This window comes from Ostrea edulis, chromosome 6 (assembly GCF_947568905.1).
Source record: "Ostrea edulis chromosome 6, xbOstEdul1.1, whole genome shotgun sequence".
In the NCBI taxonomy this organism is placed as follows: domain Eukaryota; kingdom Metazoa; phylum Mollusca; class Bivalvia; order Ostreida; family Ostreidae; genus Ostrea; species Ostrea edulis.
In genome coordinates, this window is record NC_079169.1 from 27424467 (window position 1) to 27444516 (window position 20050).

Consider the following 20050-nt stretch of genomic DNA (forward strand, 5'->3'; position numbering starts at 1 on the left):
AGAGACATTATTTGTTGAAATGCGCATCTGGTGCATCAAAATTGGTACCGTATTAGTTTTACATATTTACATGCATGGGCTGTGTAACGGGAAGGGAGAAAATGCAACGGACCAGACCGGGATTCGAACCCGGGCCCCCTGAATCTCTAGTCAGGTGCTCTACCAACTGAGCTAACTGGCCACCTGTGATCGAACCCGGCCGACCGCTACATTCCTCCCTCCTTAAATGTCTTCACACCCTGAAGACATCAACCCAAGTTCTTATTAGCCCCTGGGAGGACTTTCACCTCCAAGTCCAGGGGTGGTCAACGGCACCAAATCTGTAACGGGAAGGGAGAATATGCAACGGACCAGACCGGGATTCGAACCCGGGCCCCCTGAATCTCTAGTCAGGTGCTCTACCAACTGAGCTAACTGGCCACCTGTGATCGAACCCGGCCGACCGCTACAGGCTGCATACTCCTCCTAGGCACCTGATCTTACCTCTGGTATATCCAGGGGTCCGTGTTTGCCTATAGGAGTTATGAGATTGATCACTGTTCGTTATCTTCACCTTTCATGAGTAAAAAATTAAGAACCATTCTCTGTAACCACTTAAACAATTATACAGTGGGTCCGGCACGCACATAATAGTGTATATACATGTAATCATATGGAAATAAACGTTGTAACACACACACACACACACACACACACACACACACAAAATAATGCTAACAGAAATGAGGAGCATCGCTCTACGACTATATGTTATATCATTTCCGGTTGTTATGCTTCCTTTCGTTCCGGCTTATGACACCATACTGGTAATGTGCCCGATGTTGCCCTCTGTGAAGGCAATAAAATAACAATTAGAGTTGGAGAAAATCTAGTCAACTGTCGAAGGTGTCGTAAAAGAAACGTGTAAATTAGTTGTTCCCAATTTTCTTATTAAGGAAATCTGCTCCTCCAAACTTTGAGAGAAAATATAATAAAACAATCACTGGCAACCGATCCACATTGGGACGCTGTGAGAGATTTAATTGGTGAATATTTCTTTACACTGCAAGAGTTCTACAGCAACACTAACTGGGTTGAAATGTTTGGTAATCGAGTCTGTCAAGAACTGGGTAAGTCAATAAATTATCAGTTTCTTCTTGAATGAAATTTAGAAAAAAGAACCTATTTGACACGAGTCATCATTTGTCTCAATTCTTTACTGATAAGCAAACATGTATGTTCATTTTTCAGGTGTCTCAGGAACGTCACTTCCATTGAACGTGTCTGATCCAAACACGGTCACGTGTGTCAATTGCAATTACTCCAAAGAGGCGTGAGTGTCTGATTTTTATTGAAATTTTCGCACATAATGAATGACATTATTGTATTACGGGAATTTGAGACCTAAATCTCAAGCTATTTTGTCTGCTTTCAGAGTTGAGGCATTTTCTTGCGTTGATAATATGCGATCAGATGGTCAACTTCTCACTAGCGGCTACACCAGCTACCAGCACATCAATAAACCGATAGGTACAGTACACGTTATGAAGTGTTTTTGCTATTTTTATGCTCCCCGAAAATGTTCGCTGTCATGTCCGTCCGTCCGTCCGTCCGAGCTCACAACTCATAAACCATTCATCAAAAATTGATATACTTGATCACAAATGTTCCTGGAGACAAGGACCTTTGGACCAAGGTCTTTCTAGGTCATTTTCGAAAAGTCAAGGTCACTCAGAACATATACCTTATAAAAGGAAAAAGTGTCTTATTTCAACAGTTTTTGAACAGGTATTGATCATTTATCACACAAATAAGTAATAGGAAAAAGACTTTCAGACAAAAGTCAATGTCACTCAACATATATTTACACTATATTTGAAAAATAAACCTTCATTTCAACAGTTATTAATCATTGTGCGAGTCACTCGTCAGATGAAGTAGTTCATTGGTTAGATGCATATCGGGGAGCATCCATCATTTTTACTGATATTATTTTAAAGAATCCCGTGGGAATCCGGATTAGAATAGGTCCTCAGTACTCCTAAGTTGTAAGAGGCGACTAAATGGGACGATCCTTTGGATGAGACCCCAAAACCGAGGTCCCGTGTCACAGTAGGTTTGGCACGTTAAAGAACCCTCCCTGCTCAAAGGCCATAAGCGCCAAGCATAGTCCTAATATTTACAGCCCTTCACCGGCAATGGTGACGTCTCCATATGAGTGAAAAATTCTCGAGAGGGGCGTTATTTAAACAATATATAATCAATGAATCAATCTTGCATAGATATGAAATTACCGGTGTATTTGTTACTTTGTATAGAAAAAATTCCTAAATACAATATATCGTTATAAGGAACATTTCTTATTTGATTTAAGTGAACATTATTTATACACTTATCTCTGTAAATGTCAACACGATACAGTACCCGCAACGTTATTCTTGACATGATAAACGATAGAACACGATACACGCACGATACGATAGGATACACGCACGATACGATAGGATACACGGTAAACCTGATAAACGCAAAACCTGATAAACGATCTTCACGATAGACCTGATAAACGCAAAACACGATAAACGATCTTCACGATAAACGGAAAACCTGATAGAAATGTTGTAAATTTAGAAACAATTTAGACAGAACGAAAGTTTGATACGTACAAAATAATTTCATTATGTTGATAATAATATTGAAGAATTTCAATACTTAATATATACCTAAAGCATATAATGTAATTATCCACGGTTGTACGTTTATTTTTTTATTTTTTTTAAATTCTATTTATGTTTTCTTTAACGTCATTAAAGCTAAAATCCGGAAGCTAAACTATATACGGTATTGAATTCATTATTTGATATCTATATGAATTTTCTCAGCCAATGATTCTAAAACGTATATTGTCACCTTGAATGTTTAATATATGAATCATAAATGGAGTGATTGATTTTTATCTTGCTTAACGTCACCATGACCGGTGAAGAGCTTTTAAATTTAGGCTTATGCTCGGCAATTACGGCCATTGAGCAGTGAGGGTTTTTAGCGTGCCACACCTACCGTGACACGGGGCGTCTGTTTTTAAGGTCATCTCCGAGGACCCGTGGTATTCACACTTGATACCGAGTGTTTAGCAATTAAACAGGGAATTAACAAAATGGAATATAATGTAGTGATATCATGCTTCAATAGCTCTCTTATTCTGTTGTCTATTATCTTGGATATCAAATAAAACTAAGTAATCTTTTGTGTGTAGCGAGGAGGGGGGTTATTTTGCATCAAGCTTTGAGTTCACCGCTCTTTCAACAACTACAATTATTTTCATAATGACCGCTTTAAATTCAATCCACTGCACTACACCATATGCTCAGATGTTAGATATTTCTACACTATGAGTGATAATTGATAGTCATAAGTAATTGGAACATATTCATATGAATTGATATTTTGTTAACAAAAAATAAATAAACTATTAAAAACATATACGAAACCCGACTTGATTTAAAGTCGCAATTTAGAAACGCTTTAAATTAAATATTTGTGTTTAGCATGTAAAAAAAATTCAAATAATCATCAAAACCGGCATACATTTCCAGTATCTACACGTACGACTATTGGTATATGTGTACATGTACATGTACAATTAAAAAAACCAAACAACGATGACAGCTGAATCGTGCCCAATTGAGCAGAACTTTGGGAGATGCAATATACCCTTGCACTCTTTTAAAACTTAATCTTCTAAATGTGTGAAATACAATGCCCCTGAGAATGTTTACTGTCAAAACACGGGTGATACACAAAATCAGATAGATGAGAACGCGCACATGTTCAGTAGTTGATATATATTAAGTTGAATACAGGTGAACAAAATCGGAAGAAAAAGAACCATTATTAAAATATATGTAATAAACAATGTAATTTACTGATTTTTCCTTTCAGATCGGAAATTTCTATTTCTCTGTTAGTGTTAATTACAAATAATTGTTTCTAGACAAGGAACTGTTTATGAACTCCAGATGAAGGAGCTTTCAGTTTTATTGTCCTCGGTTTGCTCGGCAAACCACTGCCTACTTTCCAGACAGAATGACATTGCGATAAATTTTCAACCTCTCTGGACAGACATATAGCTCTTTTTCTGCTTTAAAATCAACAGCTTTATGTTCTCCTTCAAATATACTGTCTTTCCTCGATTCCTAAAAATAGCTTCTTTAACAAAACGAATAAAGCTTTCGGAAAGTATCTTACTTTTTCATTAGATTTAATATACGATCCCGATAGTTTCCGAAGCTACACGATAAACGATTCTCACGATAAACGGAAAACCTGATACACGCATAATACGATACACGATAGACCTGATAAACGCAAAACACGATAGAAAACGGAAAACCTGATACACGATAGGATAGGATACACGCACGATACGATAGGATACATGCACAATACGATAGGATACACGCACGATAGAACACGATAGGAATGTCAAGAATAACATTGCGGGTACTGTAGTTGCATGTATATATTTTAGGTAATTTTCCGTTTGGCATGGGGAAATGCAGTCACGGAGGGCCATACGATAGTAGCAAGGACGTACCAGCGACAGGTGGTATTAACAAGGAAACGTCTAGTCCAGAGTTATCTCCCCATTTTAACCTTCATCAACAGGCGGGCCAGGCAGCCATACAAGCCACTTACGAATTCCTGGTCGGAAATGGTAAGAAATCTTAATTGATTCCTAAAAGAGTCCACGTGACATTATGAATTAGACGGATCCTTTTTCTTTAATAAACTCTTATCACTTAGGTACTGGACTACTTTCAATTTTGGGGCTTAGCAAATTCAAAGAAGTGTTTGGGATGGCCTACAAGAATCCGTGCTACAACTGTTTGGCTCCGGGCCTGTCTGTGGTGTTTGTCATTGATGATACAGGGTCCATGAGTGAAGAAATAGGAAGCGCAACTAAAGTCAGTGTAGATATTGTCAACCAAGCTTCCCTTCTTGGCCCAAATGGGCCATCTAACTACATACTGTCGACGTTTAACGATCCAGGTATAGCTGAAAAACAGTTCACCAAGAAGACTGTTTCTTCTCTCTATCTCTTTCTCTCGCAATCATTAATCCGATTTCATCAAAAAAAACATGAAGCTTTTGTTTTATCATTACGTTTTCCTTAATTTGCTGTTTTATGGGATATTTCGTGTTTACACTCACAGTGGATTAAATCAACTCATTTCAAGTTAAGTATATTGGCCTAACTTAAACCACTTGTATGAAAGTGATGCGGGCAAAATTTTGGTGGGTTTGATTATTCTTGTTTGAATTGATCTGGGATAACTTACCCCAGTTTGAAACAGGTGGTACTGAATACAGTTATGATGGCATAATCTAATCAAAATTACTCAGATGAAAGATTTAATCAGTGCTTATAAAACGAAGCGCATGGGTGGCGTCTACATTATAGAACATTTACGTTACAATTGGGTGGAACTCGTAGACAATGTTCTCTTAAAAATAAAACATTTGTTCTGATTATCGTTACATTTTAACCTGTGTCTTTTTTCGGGTTATTCATACTACCATCTTTCTTGAATTATTACACAATCCTGTATATTTTCGATTATTTTAATTTTTAGTATCCGTGAGTCCCCCACTAAGTATAACCATGAATAATAATTTGGTAAGAGAAATAGAATGGTATTGATTGATGGGAGGAATTTTGTGGCAAAGTGATTCCTTTTATTAACCAGAATTAAGTCACTGATAGTCTCTAAGTCAGTATTTGCATTCCTTTATTTCATGTAAAAAAAAAAAAAAAAAAAAAACCTATAAAAATCTCCATGACTTCACAATAACAAATAATGATAATAATAAAAATAATACTACAAATGTTTACCAATCAGGATCTTGGTATCCGCTGTACAATAATAAAAATTGGTATAATCCGCTGTGATGATTGCATGCAATAAGTGCAAAAAGCATTTTGTCTCCTGTGCGCCTGTGATCATTTCGATTTATCTAAGTGAATTTCCATGGACATGGTGCATGTATATACAGTGATATAATAAGATACATTTACCGATAAATGTCTAAAATCTTGTAAGATGCTAAGGGTCTTCGCTTGTCTCAACGGTCACACCATAAGACACATAAGAAAGTCTTATGAAAGTTAATTAAATTATTCAATCAAATGATTTATTTACATATGCCAGAAGTGGAAAAAACTATAGAGAACTTTTAGTAAATTTTAAATCGCAAAACCTTTCTCTGATCAACATCAAAACACAGGAATTTTCAACACTTTACACGATCATTCCTCGCAATGAATCAAAGACTAGACCTTGGTGTCATCACAGACAGTTGCTTCTTTAACAAAAATGGAAATATTCATATCTATTGATCAGTCATCCAAAAAATTACTTTGTTAAACGCCACTCTGATTCAACGAACAAGTACTCTGAAGTTAAAATAAAACTTATGCTGGAGTTCCTCATTGACAATATCTTCGTAGTCTTTGGTGATCAGGTATTTCAACAGTCTGTTGGAATTCCCATGGATACGAATTGCGGTTCGTTATTTACTGACCTGTTTTTATGTTCCTATGAAGCAGACTTTATTCAAAAACTTCTACGTCAGAATAAAAAAAGTCTTGCTATGGCCTTCACTTCAACATTTCGATATATCGACGACGTACATTGTATTAATGATGATTTTGATTCATATATCGATATATCCCTATGAACTCGAAATAAAAGACAACACTGAGTCGTCCACTTCTGCTTCATACTTGGATATTTTATAGAAAGTACATGTAGATATTAACGGCCAACTACATGTAACAACTCAACTTTATGACAAACGGGATGATTTCAGCTTGCTCTGTGTATGATCAGTTTTTAAATCTAGGCAGGCTATTGACAAACAAGTTGATGGTGCAGGGGTTTCAACAGTCTCGCTTAAAGTCAGCATTTCGCAAATTATATTGTCGTTATGACAATCTAGTTTGTCAATACAACCTACCATTGGGTCAAATGCTGTCTAACGTGTTTCATACCGATTATTAAGCCGGTCTTGGCACACTGATTTTGGCTACGGATAACTCCGTTTACCTGATCAAGATACAGGGCTCACGGCGGGTGTGGCCGGTCGATGGGGGTGGGGGGGGGGGGGTGGGGGGGGTGCTTACTCCTCCTAGCCACCTGATCCCACCTCTGGGATATTCTGGAGTCCATGTTTTCCCAAGTCTTTATTTTGCATTGTTTATAGGAGTTATGATATTGATCACAGTTCGTTATCTTCGTCTTTCCTCAAGATATTTTCATTTTTAATTGCAAAGAAATTTAATTGCATGCGTTATGAAAGAAACATCAAAAAGGGAAAATAGGGGCGGTTTTATAATTTGATATACTATCATGATCACTTTGTTTACATGTATATTCATGCCATCTTATTTCAAGATACCACGATTCGGAAGACAAAGGATGGATCCGAGATGAAGCAATGGCTTCATGGGATGACGGCACATGGGGGTGGAGACTGTCCGGAAATGGCGATGGCAGGCATTGTAAACGGTAGTTTTACATCTCATTTAAGGATTGTTATCTACCAGACATAATTAACACTTTCCATCTAATTATTAAAGTTTTACCTATTGTAATGCATGTAATACTGAAATGTTTTGTGCTCTTGGATAAGGAATACTTCCCATTTCAATATTACAAGCCTGCAATATTCTGAATGCCACGATTCATAATGTAATGCTTTTATGTAAAGTCCTAGAGGGCACTTTTCAATGGTTTTATATCAACAATTAACGGTAGTAATGTATGAACATTCCCCGTCATTATCACTTTAGCTGCAAAGATGGCGAACCCAAACTCCTGTGTGTTTTTCTTCACCGATGCTGATGCCAAAGATCCAGAAAGACTGGACGAGGTCATCAATTTAATTAACAGCAAACATATGAAATTTGTGTACTTTCTGCGAGGACAATGTGGACGAAAGCGTCGATCTGCCTTTACTGTTCCCCAAAATGTCCAATGTATTCCGAACGATATGGCAGGGAGCACGGGTTTGTGATTAGTTGATTTTTGTCACGGTAACCTCATAACAAAAATTATATTCAATGTTTCGCTTCCTTTTATGATTATCGTTAACACAAATATAGCTATGAATTATATTTAACTTATCAATATCACATATAAATATATGTCTCGGTTTTTTTGGGGGGGGGGGGGGGGGAGTTACAATAATTCACGAAAATTGTTATCCATCAACCAATTAAAATGATTCAGCATGCTAATTTCAAAATTACAATGTATATTAGGAAGGAGACGTCGGGGATCTGGTGGGTTTGATTTATTCGACAAAATAGCATCTGCAACAGGAGGGCAAATCATACACACATCTTCGTCTTCTCTAGGGAGCATTCTTGGATCATTTGTAAAGGTAACATAGTGCTGTGATATTGGCCTTAATTCAGAAATCAGGGTCAAGTATGATATCTGGATTGTAGTATCGTTTTGAAAAACAGGTACAATATAAGCCTAAACTTTATTTTCAAATATGAAAATAATTTTTCTTTATAACAAAAGAATAATATGGGAGTGTCAGCGTTGGAGGTATCATCTTTTGAGACATCCCCTGGATCTATACATACTATAGCAGCAGATTCCGGTCTCTCCTTAATGACAGTAAAAATAGAGCATCTGACGTCTGCTTCAGAGTTGGTGTTAAACCGACCTGATGGTAAAAATGTGAATTTTAAATGTTTTTTTTAATTGCAAGAAAGTGCGAAAACAAAAACCTGTAGTGGGATATTTATCATTTACATTTGTATTGAAAATTATATCTACTGAAATAAAAGAAAGATATGTCATTTGCAGCTGAACTGTTTTGTAGGTACATCTCAAAGTTTTACTGGTACATCTTCTATAGATATCATCGGAAGTACTACCATGATTTCCATCCACGTAAATAGAAATGTTTTATTACAGTCAGTTTAGAGAAAAGAGAAGTTTCTTCTATAAGTAAATAACGAATTTATCTAATATCAGAATCCACCTCCGGGAAATTGGACACTTCATAATGGAGGGAGGACGACATGGAAAGTGAAAGTAGGCGGCAGTGGGGACATTGATTTTACTTATAAGTTCATGGAAAACTCAGGGGGATTAAAGTATCCAATCAGTGGAACCAGTCCTATCACAGGTACCTCTTTAACTAATGGCTCAAATCGAGAACACTAACGGTCACGCGTCATCGGTTCTCCCGTTTTTTTTTCCTGAAAGTACATATGCACCTTACACATGTGTTTTGATTTTTAATTCTTTTTAAAGTACCAATTTGGGCACAATTAATGTTGTAAAATTTTCAAAATATAGGCTCAAAAGTGATCATCAGCGTTAGCGTCAGTGACATGACTCCAACAGCATATATAACGGACATCATCCTCAGAAAACCGACAGGAACCATACTATGTGTACTTCCGGTTACTGATACATCGAGGGCCACCAACCGAGACATCTACGCTTATTATAATGTCGATTCAGAAGTTTGTATACAATTATTTTCTCTAAAAATATGTGATCATTTAAAATGAAGTCTATATTGTAAAACAAATAAATAAACTAAGAATAAAGATTATTTTTATACAGGAGTTTTACGTAAGCATTAATGGGAGCGTAAAATCTGAAATTTTCACGCGAGAGAAGTCAGACATTGTGACGCCTGTAACTGGGAAGATTCAGTTTTCTTCTAAACCAGGTAGACTTTAAAGAGTTCAATTATAATCATTCTAGATAATGAGAAAGATATTTGGAAAACACCTTTCAGTATTTTATATTGCAACTTTCAGATTCAAAGTTTCTATTTTATCGGTATCTATATTGTGATTTTAATTTACGCGCTTCACATCTCTTTTTACATCGTAGAGAAACTGGTACTGAGAGAGTCAACAATAATTAAAGTCAACGTAACAAACACGGGGAGTACAACTCAGTCCTATCACGTGACTGCCACTTCCTCCCCAACAGGATTCGTCATCAGGCCTACTCACACAGTATCCGTTGAAGCTCATGAAAGCCAAGAAATGAATATAGAACTGGTAGCCCCGACTCCGTCAATTGTGTACGACATCAACTTTCGAAATTATGACAAAACTATTTATGATAATTTTAATGGGTATCTTTATTATTATAATTTTTTTGTTCTTTACAGAACCCTGTCCGTGAAACTAAGCATTAGTGGAGAGACGTTACAATCCATCAGGAGAACGCTCACGGTATCACTACTTTTCTATTTTCAATACTTAACCTGGAAATTGAAAATTTGGTAAAGTAAACTTTAAGCAAATTGCACAAATTAGACTTCAATTAATAAATTGATAATGTCATTATCTTTCTAAGGTGAGTGAATTACCTCCTCCAAATATTGTCCCAGTCAATAGAACGGTAAACTGTCTAAAAGAGATGATGAACTACAACAACTGTACCAAACAAACCTGGACTGTCGTCATGAGAGTAGAATCCAAGTCCAACCTGAGTAAACTCTTTGTTACACCAAGCGATGTTCAGTTTAAATACCTAAAGACAGCAACAACTTCTCCAACTTGTGTGTCAACATTAAGGTAACGAAATGGAGTATTAAACACATTTAACGAGGCCTAGTACAATTCGAATTTTCGCGTTCTGAGCAGTTGTTGCGCATCGTTTCACTTTCATGAAGTCGTAAAAAGTGAACTCTTGATATTTTAACAAATACGATGTTTTTTAAATAAAAAAACTAAAGGACTGTTAATTCATGTTCAAATATAGTAAATTCTAAAGATAATAAGAAAAAATTGTTTAAAAAGTGGTTTTACAGCTTGAGAAGACCAGAATAGACGTCAGACAATATTTCTCGGTGGTTTGAACACATGGGGATATTACAAAAAAAATTATTTATAGAAAAAAAGTTCGACGTCGACCTATGTCCAAAGATAAAGTCAGCTAGATCACTTATTTTAATATGTGTTATCATACGCATGTATATTTTCCCCTACAAGTTCATATCGTCTTTCCAAACGCTAAGGGCCCTCGTGGGGCAGCATGGAAATGCACACAAATATATAAATACATCAGCCAAAAACAAAAATAAGAAGTGATATACATGACACATGGTTTACACACAATGTCAGTTATTTTAGATTGCATATAGGCCTATTGTTCAAAATAAATTTCCTAAGTGTATGCTCTGTTCTAGTTTACAAGGAAAAAAAATCCAAAATGGAAAAATAATAGCGATATCGAAGATAGTAAATTAATAGTTAATAAAATTTGACGCAAATCTATTGTAGAACACTTGTTTCTCATAAAAAAACCCAACAAAGATCTGTCGCGTCTAACAAATCATTTTCTACACTATTGTATTACTGCTGACGTCACACTTTAACCTCACATTGCGTATGTCATACTCAACATGCATTGTGACACACTTTTTGTGTATTCAAAGCATCTCATTCTCACTAAAATAATTTATTTCTATCAAAAGGTCATTGCAACTTTTATTATAATACAATCCGTATTTCTAAATATTGTATACCTACGTTTTTAAAATGATGAGGATTGCTGTTCTGATGAGAAAGAGGAGGGAGTGTTTTAACAGTTTTATTGTGCACCGTAGGCCTATATTTTGTTGGTAGATCCTCTAATAAATATCCCATTCCTATAAAATCAGACTATGGGTATAGTGTACACGTTTTCCAATTACAAATTCTGTAATTTATATATTTCAGATCACATCTATAGTGTAAATGTAGTTGGGTAAAACAATACACTTCATAGAGATTTCGAGTATAGGTACATAATGGCAGTGCTCCCCTCCCCCGAATAGTAAACTTAACGACCTGATGATTTTAATTATGTTCTCTGGCTTAGCTATGTATATTTTTCCATAGTTGAATTATGCATGGAGCCATTGGTAGGTCTAATGGTTAAACTTTTGATAGTATCATTTATAAAGTAGCGTTGTAGTTATTTGCGCATGAGATCGAAAAATATATTTGTAAAGTTTTGAGAATATAATCTTGTGATTCTTTTAACTTTTCTGAGATTTATAACTATTTCCTGATATTTCTTTATTCTATATCAAACATGCATATGGCTATTTAATTTATTTTCCCGATCATATGGAAGTTAGTAATGTACTACAATTATCAAGTATCCCAGATTCAAAGAAACATCTAAATCACGCACACAAAATCATTATTACATGTAACGGGTGTAACTATTTCAGACTATCAGAAGAAAATGAGATATTCCCTAAGCAATTCCCCCAAATTGATTTTCCATCATGATTCATACAAAATAGATTTTAAAAGAGCATAAGTAAGTTCCTATGGAATGAGTAAATTGCAAACAAAATGATACGCGCTTTCATCCAACAAATTTGGCCTAATATTGATGAATAAGAAAAAAAGTTGGCTGAAAAGGAAATTAAACGTTGAGATAGTCCCTTTGAACCGTATACATGTACACCATGATATTCTTATTTTTATCAGTCATTACAAAATTAAAGGTGTTTAAACATCATTAATATATAATAGTTGATGTATGCAAAAGTTACAACTATATATAATAAGTAGATTCTCAATAAAAACTTTGAAACGTTCCCTAATCAATCTTCAGATTTCATTTTCTATCATGATACACACTCAATAGATTATTTTGATAGATTTGGTAAGTCCCTATGAATTGAGGAAGTTACAAACAAAATTATGGGGTTTCGTCTTCAAACTTTTGCCTAATAGTGTTTTATGAGAGCCAAAAATGTCACAGGGAGGAAACTTTGAGATGGTCCCATGGTCTTTCTAAACGGGGACATGTTGATTTTATTTCATTATATTGTCAAATATGTGTAAGACTTTCACATACATTGAAAAGATTGAAAACCCTAGGGCAAAAATTTGAAAAATATGAAAAGTTCTTTATTTTCGGAGAAAATCCCATAAGGTCCCATAGTAAAGGTGCTGATATTTTGAGACGACCCCTACACAATACTGTACGGGCAAAATCATTATATATTTTCTTAATAAAATGTAGAAGGTACAACTCATTAATGATACAAATTTAATAAAAATCTCTAAGACAGAAATAACTGTATCCGGCCCCCTTAAATGAAATCTCTTTCGTTTTTGTTCGACGGTTTTATTTACCAGAATCCAACTGAAAATTTTCATGTAAGTATATAATAATAGTAATACCCTGTTCAAACCAAACTGTGCTATGCAAGGTGAAGATAACGAACAGTGATCAATCTCATAACTCCAGTAAGCAATACAAAATAGATAGTTGGGCAAATACGGACCCCTGGACACACCAGAGGTGGGATCAGGTGCCTAGGAGGAGTAAGCATCCCCTGTTGACCGGTCACACCCGCCGTGAGCCCTATATCTTGATCAGGTAAACGGAGTTATCCGCTGTCAAAATAAGTGTGCCAAGAACGGCTTAACAATCGGTATGAAACACGTCAGACAGCATTTGACCCAATGCGAGGTTGTATTGACGAAGTAGATCGTTATAACGACCATAGAATTTGCGAAATGCTGACTGCTATCTGACGTACTCAAGTTCAATTGCGGCAAATTTGAAATCTATGTAAACGAGGACATTGGTGTTATTGGTTCATTAAGATTCATGTAGTTTGGGTTTTCAAAAATCATCACACGATTGGAGGTTGGTGACAGCAATAAACAAAACACAATATCTTATTTTCAATCTCAGGAGCATAAAAGTAAATGTCAAATATATAAGAGAAGCCATAGTAATGAGTTACCTGAAGACGTCTTTTCTGTGAAAAGTTGAAAATTTTCGAACAGTGATGAATCTCACAACTCCTATAGGAATATGAAATAAAGAGTTGGGAAAACTGGATTCCCTGGATATAGCAGAGGTGGGATCAGGTGCCTAGGAGGAGTAAGCATCCCCTGTCGACCGGTCATAACTGCCGTGAGCCCTATATCTTGATCTGGTAAATGGAGAAATCCGTAGTCAGAATATATACTGATATTTTCATTGTATCTATATTATTTGTACTGTTTATTTTCAGTGGAAACTGCTGCTCGTACCTATCACGATTGACAGTGATAGATGGACAGGGAAACATGAAGATGGAATCCATCGACATGTCAGGAGGTAATATCTTTAATACAACAGTGGAGGACTTTGATTTTCTAAGCAAGCCCACCGTGAATGAGAAGGTAATCACCACCAAGACTTAACATTTTCCTCTACGTACCTGTGTTCGTTAGACAGTAGACCATCTCCTACGAAGTGTATCGGAAAATTAAATAAAATTTGCAACAATCAAATCTGAATTTTTGCTTTGTTTTATACACAGATGAATCTTTCAAACATGTCTAAGGTAGACTCAGTTGTGATTCTGGAATTGATCGGCGCCGGAGCCGCTTGTCTCATTGCAATTATCGTCATAGTGTCTCTAGCTGTTCATATTAAGCTAAAACAAAGGAAAGCATTCAAGAGCAAAGAGGGAAAGAAGAAGCGGATGACTGGCGCTACTGTGGAGCATGCAAAGATAAATCGCAGAATTATGTTTGCTTTGGATTATTGAAGTATTGCTTTCCTGAAACGTTTATCAAACCACTAAAAATTTCACAGGGCGTAAATTTTACAACAAATGGTTTCTCAGTATTTTGACATGTAACTCCTTATGATCACGTGTAACTCTGTATGAAAAAAAAACCCCAAAGTTCGTTTTCCATCTTGTTGACGAGGTTTTAAGAGATTTGACAGACTACACAGTGCTAACAAAACCAATATTGAATACTATATTTTGATATTGTGATCTATCATGGAATAATTGATAACCTAGATTGATTGACTATCGAAGTATCGGGTTATTTTGGAACATTTTTGAAAACTATGGATCTTGTTATTATGAAAATGTACTTCAATACAGTAAATATTTCAATAAAATGAAGAATTATACATTACTAAATAAACACTTAAAATTTTGATATTCTGATTCATTATATCAGAAACTTTAGTATCATTTAGTTACGAGGTCACCAAAATAGGAACACATATTTCTGATTCTGCAGGAACATCATTGCCTTCCCACATATTACCGACCCCTATTCAAGATTTTGACCTATGCATATTATGCCCTCCATGGATCGGCGCCGACATACATCGCAAGTCTTTTAAATGAATAGAAACCAAGTCGAGCAATAGAGTCTGAATCAAAGTCACGACTTGTGGTGCCAAAAATCAGAACAAATAAATATGGACAACACCAACTCAACTGAACTAAAGGACCTCTCTGGAATGACCTTCCAGATGACTTCAAGAAGTCAACACCTTTTTAATTTTCAAATTGCCTCAAAATGCATTTTTATAAATTAACTTTTTAGATTTAATATGTATAAACTGTGACTGTAATAATTACGAAACACTCATCAAATAAAACCTTTAGCTACCGATCTTAATTTAAATGTTTTATTTTGATAATTTTACAGATTAAAGATCTTCAGTCATACTGTAATTCAGTTGTTTATTATTACATTCCTCCTCATCCTGGTAAACACCTATGGTACATGTATATCCAGGGACCCGTGTTTGCCCAACACTTTATTTTGTATTAGGAGTCATGAGATTGATCACTATGCGTTATCTTCACCTATTCATAAGGCGCTATATAAATTTATTATCATTATATCTTTATCAATTATGATAGAAATGGAGCGGTCCGCAAAGTTTAAGGTCCCATGTCAAAGTACGTGTGGCATGATAAATATCCCTCCCTACTCAAAGGCCCTAAGCGCCGAGCAAGGCTTAAAATTTGCATCGGAAATGGTGACGTCTCCATATGACTGAGAACTTCTTGAGCGAAACGTTAAACCACATACAGCGAACCAACCTTTACAATTTGACTAGAGGAAGACTTCCATTTACATTGTCGCATGTTTTCAATAAAACTGAAAATACATGTATAACAGATGAACGTGTTTATATTATCAACAGGAACATAATTAAAAACAATAATTGTTTCCAAATGTCAAAGCTGGTTATATTAATTCTAAAGTTTGTTGTCATACTCAAAAATAAATAAAGTTCCCGATTTCGGATTGTTGCCCCATTCGAGATAAATTAGGATAGAAAAGAATGATATATATCTTCGTCGCGGGAGTAGCTGATGAAAATCTACATTGAGGCTGCACGGTGCCATCACTGAACTCAAATGTCAACTGATATTGAATGAGTTGACGAAGAATTCAATATAAAACAATCGTAGCAACAAGGGATCAAACACCGAAATGGCAGACCCCGGAGCTGACACTTAGCGTTTAGGAGCAAGGAATTAAATCCAGTCAAATTGTCAGTAGAAAGATGCTTCTTCAATAACACTGGAAAAAGGAAATATTTAAATCTAGTGATATCATTAAAAAATTCATTTCTTAAACACCACTCTGATGCTAAGCACAATTACTCTGAGGTTGATATAGCAAGAGTACCACCAGCAGTACATAATACGTCCGTGAAAAGCTAATATAGGGTGCTTTTCTTACACCGTGACTTGTAGAGCAGGGCTTCAAGTAGTATCAACAATCATCAGGGTGTGACATACTTTCTTTGCATCGTGAAAATAGACAAATCATATTACCTATGTAATATTTCCACTTAACATACGGTATATGTGTACCAAGTTTGATGGTCCTAGCCACAGCGGTTTGGTCTGTATCCTGTTACTACGACCTTGACCTTTGATCATGAGAAACAATATACATTCTCGGCTTGGCATAATGTGCATGTGTACCGAGTTTGACGGTCCTAGCCCCAATATTTCGGTTTGTATCTTGTCTACACGATTTTCCTACTAAGTGATACTACGACCTTCACGGTTGACCTCTAGCCTTGAAAAATGATAGGCATTTTCCTCTCATCATGGTGATTAAATGTCCCAAGTTGTAAAATCCTGGAGCTTACTGTTCAGTCTGTATCCTGTCCACAAGGTTTTACTGTTAAGAGATACTACGACCTTGACCTATGAAAACCAAATGGTTTCCTCCACTTAACATATCGATTATGTGTACCGAGTTGGACGGTCCTTTCCCCGATATTTCGGTCTATATTCTGCGTACAAGCATTATAAATTAACTGATACTACGACCTTGATCTTTGACTTCTGATCTTGTTTAATCATTGGCATCGTCTTCTCATCATCTAAATCAAATTTACCAAGTTGTAATAGCCTGGAGGTTACGGTTCGATCTGCATCTTGCGTACAAGGTTTTCCTACAAAGTGATGCTATGACCCTGAAATTTGACCTTGAAAGACAATATACATATTTCTTTTATCGAAGTGATCAAATGTACCAAGTTGTAAAATCCTGGAACTTAGAGTTCGGTCTTTATCCTGCCCACAAAGTCCGGATAGACAGACGGACGACGTCATACCATAATACGTTTCGTCTTCGAGTTCCTTAACACATTTGTAGTCTTTGATGATTAGGTCATCCAATAGTCTTTTGGAAATACCATGATCACGAATTGGACTCCTTTATTAGCTGACGTGTTTTTATATTCCTACGAAGCAGAATCTATTCAAAATCTTCTAAATGAAAGGTGAAGATAACGAACAGTAATCAATCTCATCAATCCCATAAGCAATACAAAATAGATAGTTAGGCAAACACGGACCCTTAGATACATGTATATCAGAGGTGGAATCAGGAGCCTAAGAGGAGTAAACATCCCCTGTCGACCGGTCAAACCCACCGTGAGCCCTATATCTTGATCAGGTAAACATCCGTAGTCGAAATCAGTGTGCCAAGAAGGGCCTAACAATCGGTATGAAACACGTCAAACAGCATTTGACCCAATGATAGGTTGTATTGGCAAACTAGATCGTTATAACGACCATAGAATTTGCGAAATGCGGACTTTAAACAAGACTGTTGAAACCCCTACACCATTAACTTATTTGTCAGTAGCCTGCCTCGATTTAAAAACTGATCATACGCAGAACAAACTCTTGTTACGCAGAGTTTCTGCAAAACTTTAAATCTTGACATTGATTAAGCCTATCTTGACATTGATTAAGCCTATTTAGCTAAGACCTCTGAAACATGAACTAACACTTATGACATTCTTAAAACTTTTCCAGTGTTTTATAAACAGGTGTTTTCTTGCTTCAACCTTTGTCAAGACAACACAAACCAAACTCTTAAATTCACTGAAAAATTCCTTCTACAACCATTATGGTCAAATACGAATTGCATATCGAGTCAGTTGAAATATATACACACACCATATGCAGGTGATAATGGAATATTGTTACATAAGTATGCAAAGTTGACGATGAAGAAGCTGAAATATCGAAAATAAAATACCAGCAATCATGTAAGGAATTGACATCATACTCAGCTAGTTAACATTAAATTCAAATCATTAATCATTTCAAATACTATGCATATTTTCCTCAACATCATATCAGCCCCAGACGACAGTTTGTTTAGTAGAAACTTCGTAAAGAAATATTCATATGATAGAATGAAGTTCTAAAGGTCTTATCATAGCAGAATATTTTGTCGTGTATCGAATAAGTTGAGCAACATAAACACCATGGCCCGGTTTTTCGAAAGCTGATTAACTTTAACACAGTGTTAACTCGGTGTTAACTTCTGTGCAAACTTCCACCAGAGTTCGTTTGCTCACAAACCAAACTCTTCCACTTAGGCATTATGGGATAGCGATTTCTTAGGCCGCGTATACTGTGACGTCACTGTAGAATGACGAAAAAACATAACGTCAAACGTAAACAACTTTCAAAACAAGAACGTAAACATCAAGTTCACTACTTTACACAATAATTTGAACAGAGTCTCCCTACTTTTTAATGACCTTTTGATCATTTTATGTTTAAAATAAAATCCATAATTATATATTAATGCTATTAATATCAATATCTTCAACCTTTTAACTGCGAACTACTTCTTTGGTGTTCACAATATACAAATCTGTATATTGTGCTGCGTCACATAGGAGAGGTCTATTCGTAGGTGACGTAATGAGGCCTCGATGGGGAGTTTGAACTTCTGTGTTAAAGTTAACCATGTGATTAACTGTTTTTCAAAATGCGAGTTTGCGTTAACACTGTGTTAACGTTGTGTTAACTTTAATCCACCTCCAGTGCCTGTGTTAAGTCTAAACACAGTGGTTAAAAATGGCCGCCTACTTCTTTTTCTGTCCGCCTCAGACCAAACATCATGAAAATTTCAAAGGCTTAGACATTCTGAGGTGTGTATTGATGCTGAACTATGACGGTGTGTTGTTTATGTTGTCATAAATTGATATATTCGTCAAATCTCATGAAATTTACCTAAGGGGAACAGCTAATGGAAAAAACTAGTACAGTTGGATGATGGTGTTACACTTTTCTGTCAGTGGCAATATCTTGCACGCATCTATAGATACTTTTGGCAGAAACTTTCAATAAGGGGGGGGGGGGGGGTCAATAAAACTCGTATTATATTCACTTATATGAAATCCTGTAACAGGACACATGCTTAAGATATAATTTTACCTAATTTTGGCTTCCAAATGTCAAAGTGTATGTAGGCCCTTAGTTCATGATGATAATCTCCATTGAAACACCAACTTTAAAAACACTATCGTCTACACTGGCCTTGACCTTTTGAAAATCCCTTGTATCATTTACAACTGATTCAAATGAAGATTTGCATGCATGAAACGTACATACATGTATTTTCTTTTTGAAGGCTATCTAATATGAACAGTATTCAAGTCAGGTTAATACAGAATAGTTGTTAACACAAACTTAGGAAGAAGAGTTTTTCATTGTTGATATTCCAGATTAATCTCCCTTAGTAGAAATGGAGTGGTGGATCAAGTGTTATGTTTAAAATAAAAAGAATATTAAAATAAATAAATGCATATAAAGAACATAGATATAAAATGCTATAGATATGTATATGAACAGACTATCATAAGGTAAATTTATTTATCATTTTCTTCATGAATATCTTTAACTGTTTTGGGGAAAATAAGACTTT

General features: G+C 35.8%; 1 protein-coding gene across 1 annotated transcript in view; it reads left to right on the forward strand.

The window, feature by feature from the left end:
- Positions 1-20050, forward strand: part of LOC125647088 (uncharacterized) — a 44100-nt gene that overhangs the window by 2494 nt on the left and 21556 nt on the right. The window contains exons 3-20 of the mRNA XM_056141841.1: positions 936-1109; positions 1231-1312; positions 1415-1509; positions 4511-4696; positions 4786-5031; positions 7437-7550; positions 7835-8050; positions 8306-8427; positions 8574-8727; positions 8881-8951; positions 9036-9189; positions 9363-9532; positions 9636-9744; positions 9912-10107; positions 10198-10261; positions 10386-10606; positions 14065-14215; positions 14356-14584. Of these exons, the coding sequence (XP_055997816.1) occupies positions 936-1109; positions 1231-1312; positions 1415-1509; positions 4511-4696; positions 4786-5031; positions 7437-7550; positions 7835-8050; positions 8306-8427; positions 8574-8727; positions 8881-8951; positions 9036-9189; positions 9363-9532; positions 9636-9744; positions 9912-10107; positions 10198-10261; positions 10386-10606; positions 14065-14215; positions 14356-14584 (2754 nt within the window). The remainder of the gene's footprint in view (positions 1-935; positions 1110-1230; positions 1313-1414; positions 1510-4510; positions 4697-4785; positions 5032-7436; positions 7551-7834; positions 8051-8305; positions 8428-8573; positions 8728-8880; positions 8952-9035; positions 9190-9362; positions 9533-9635; positions 9745-9911; positions 10108-10197; positions 10262-10385; positions 10607-14064; positions 14216-14355; positions 14585-20050) is intronic.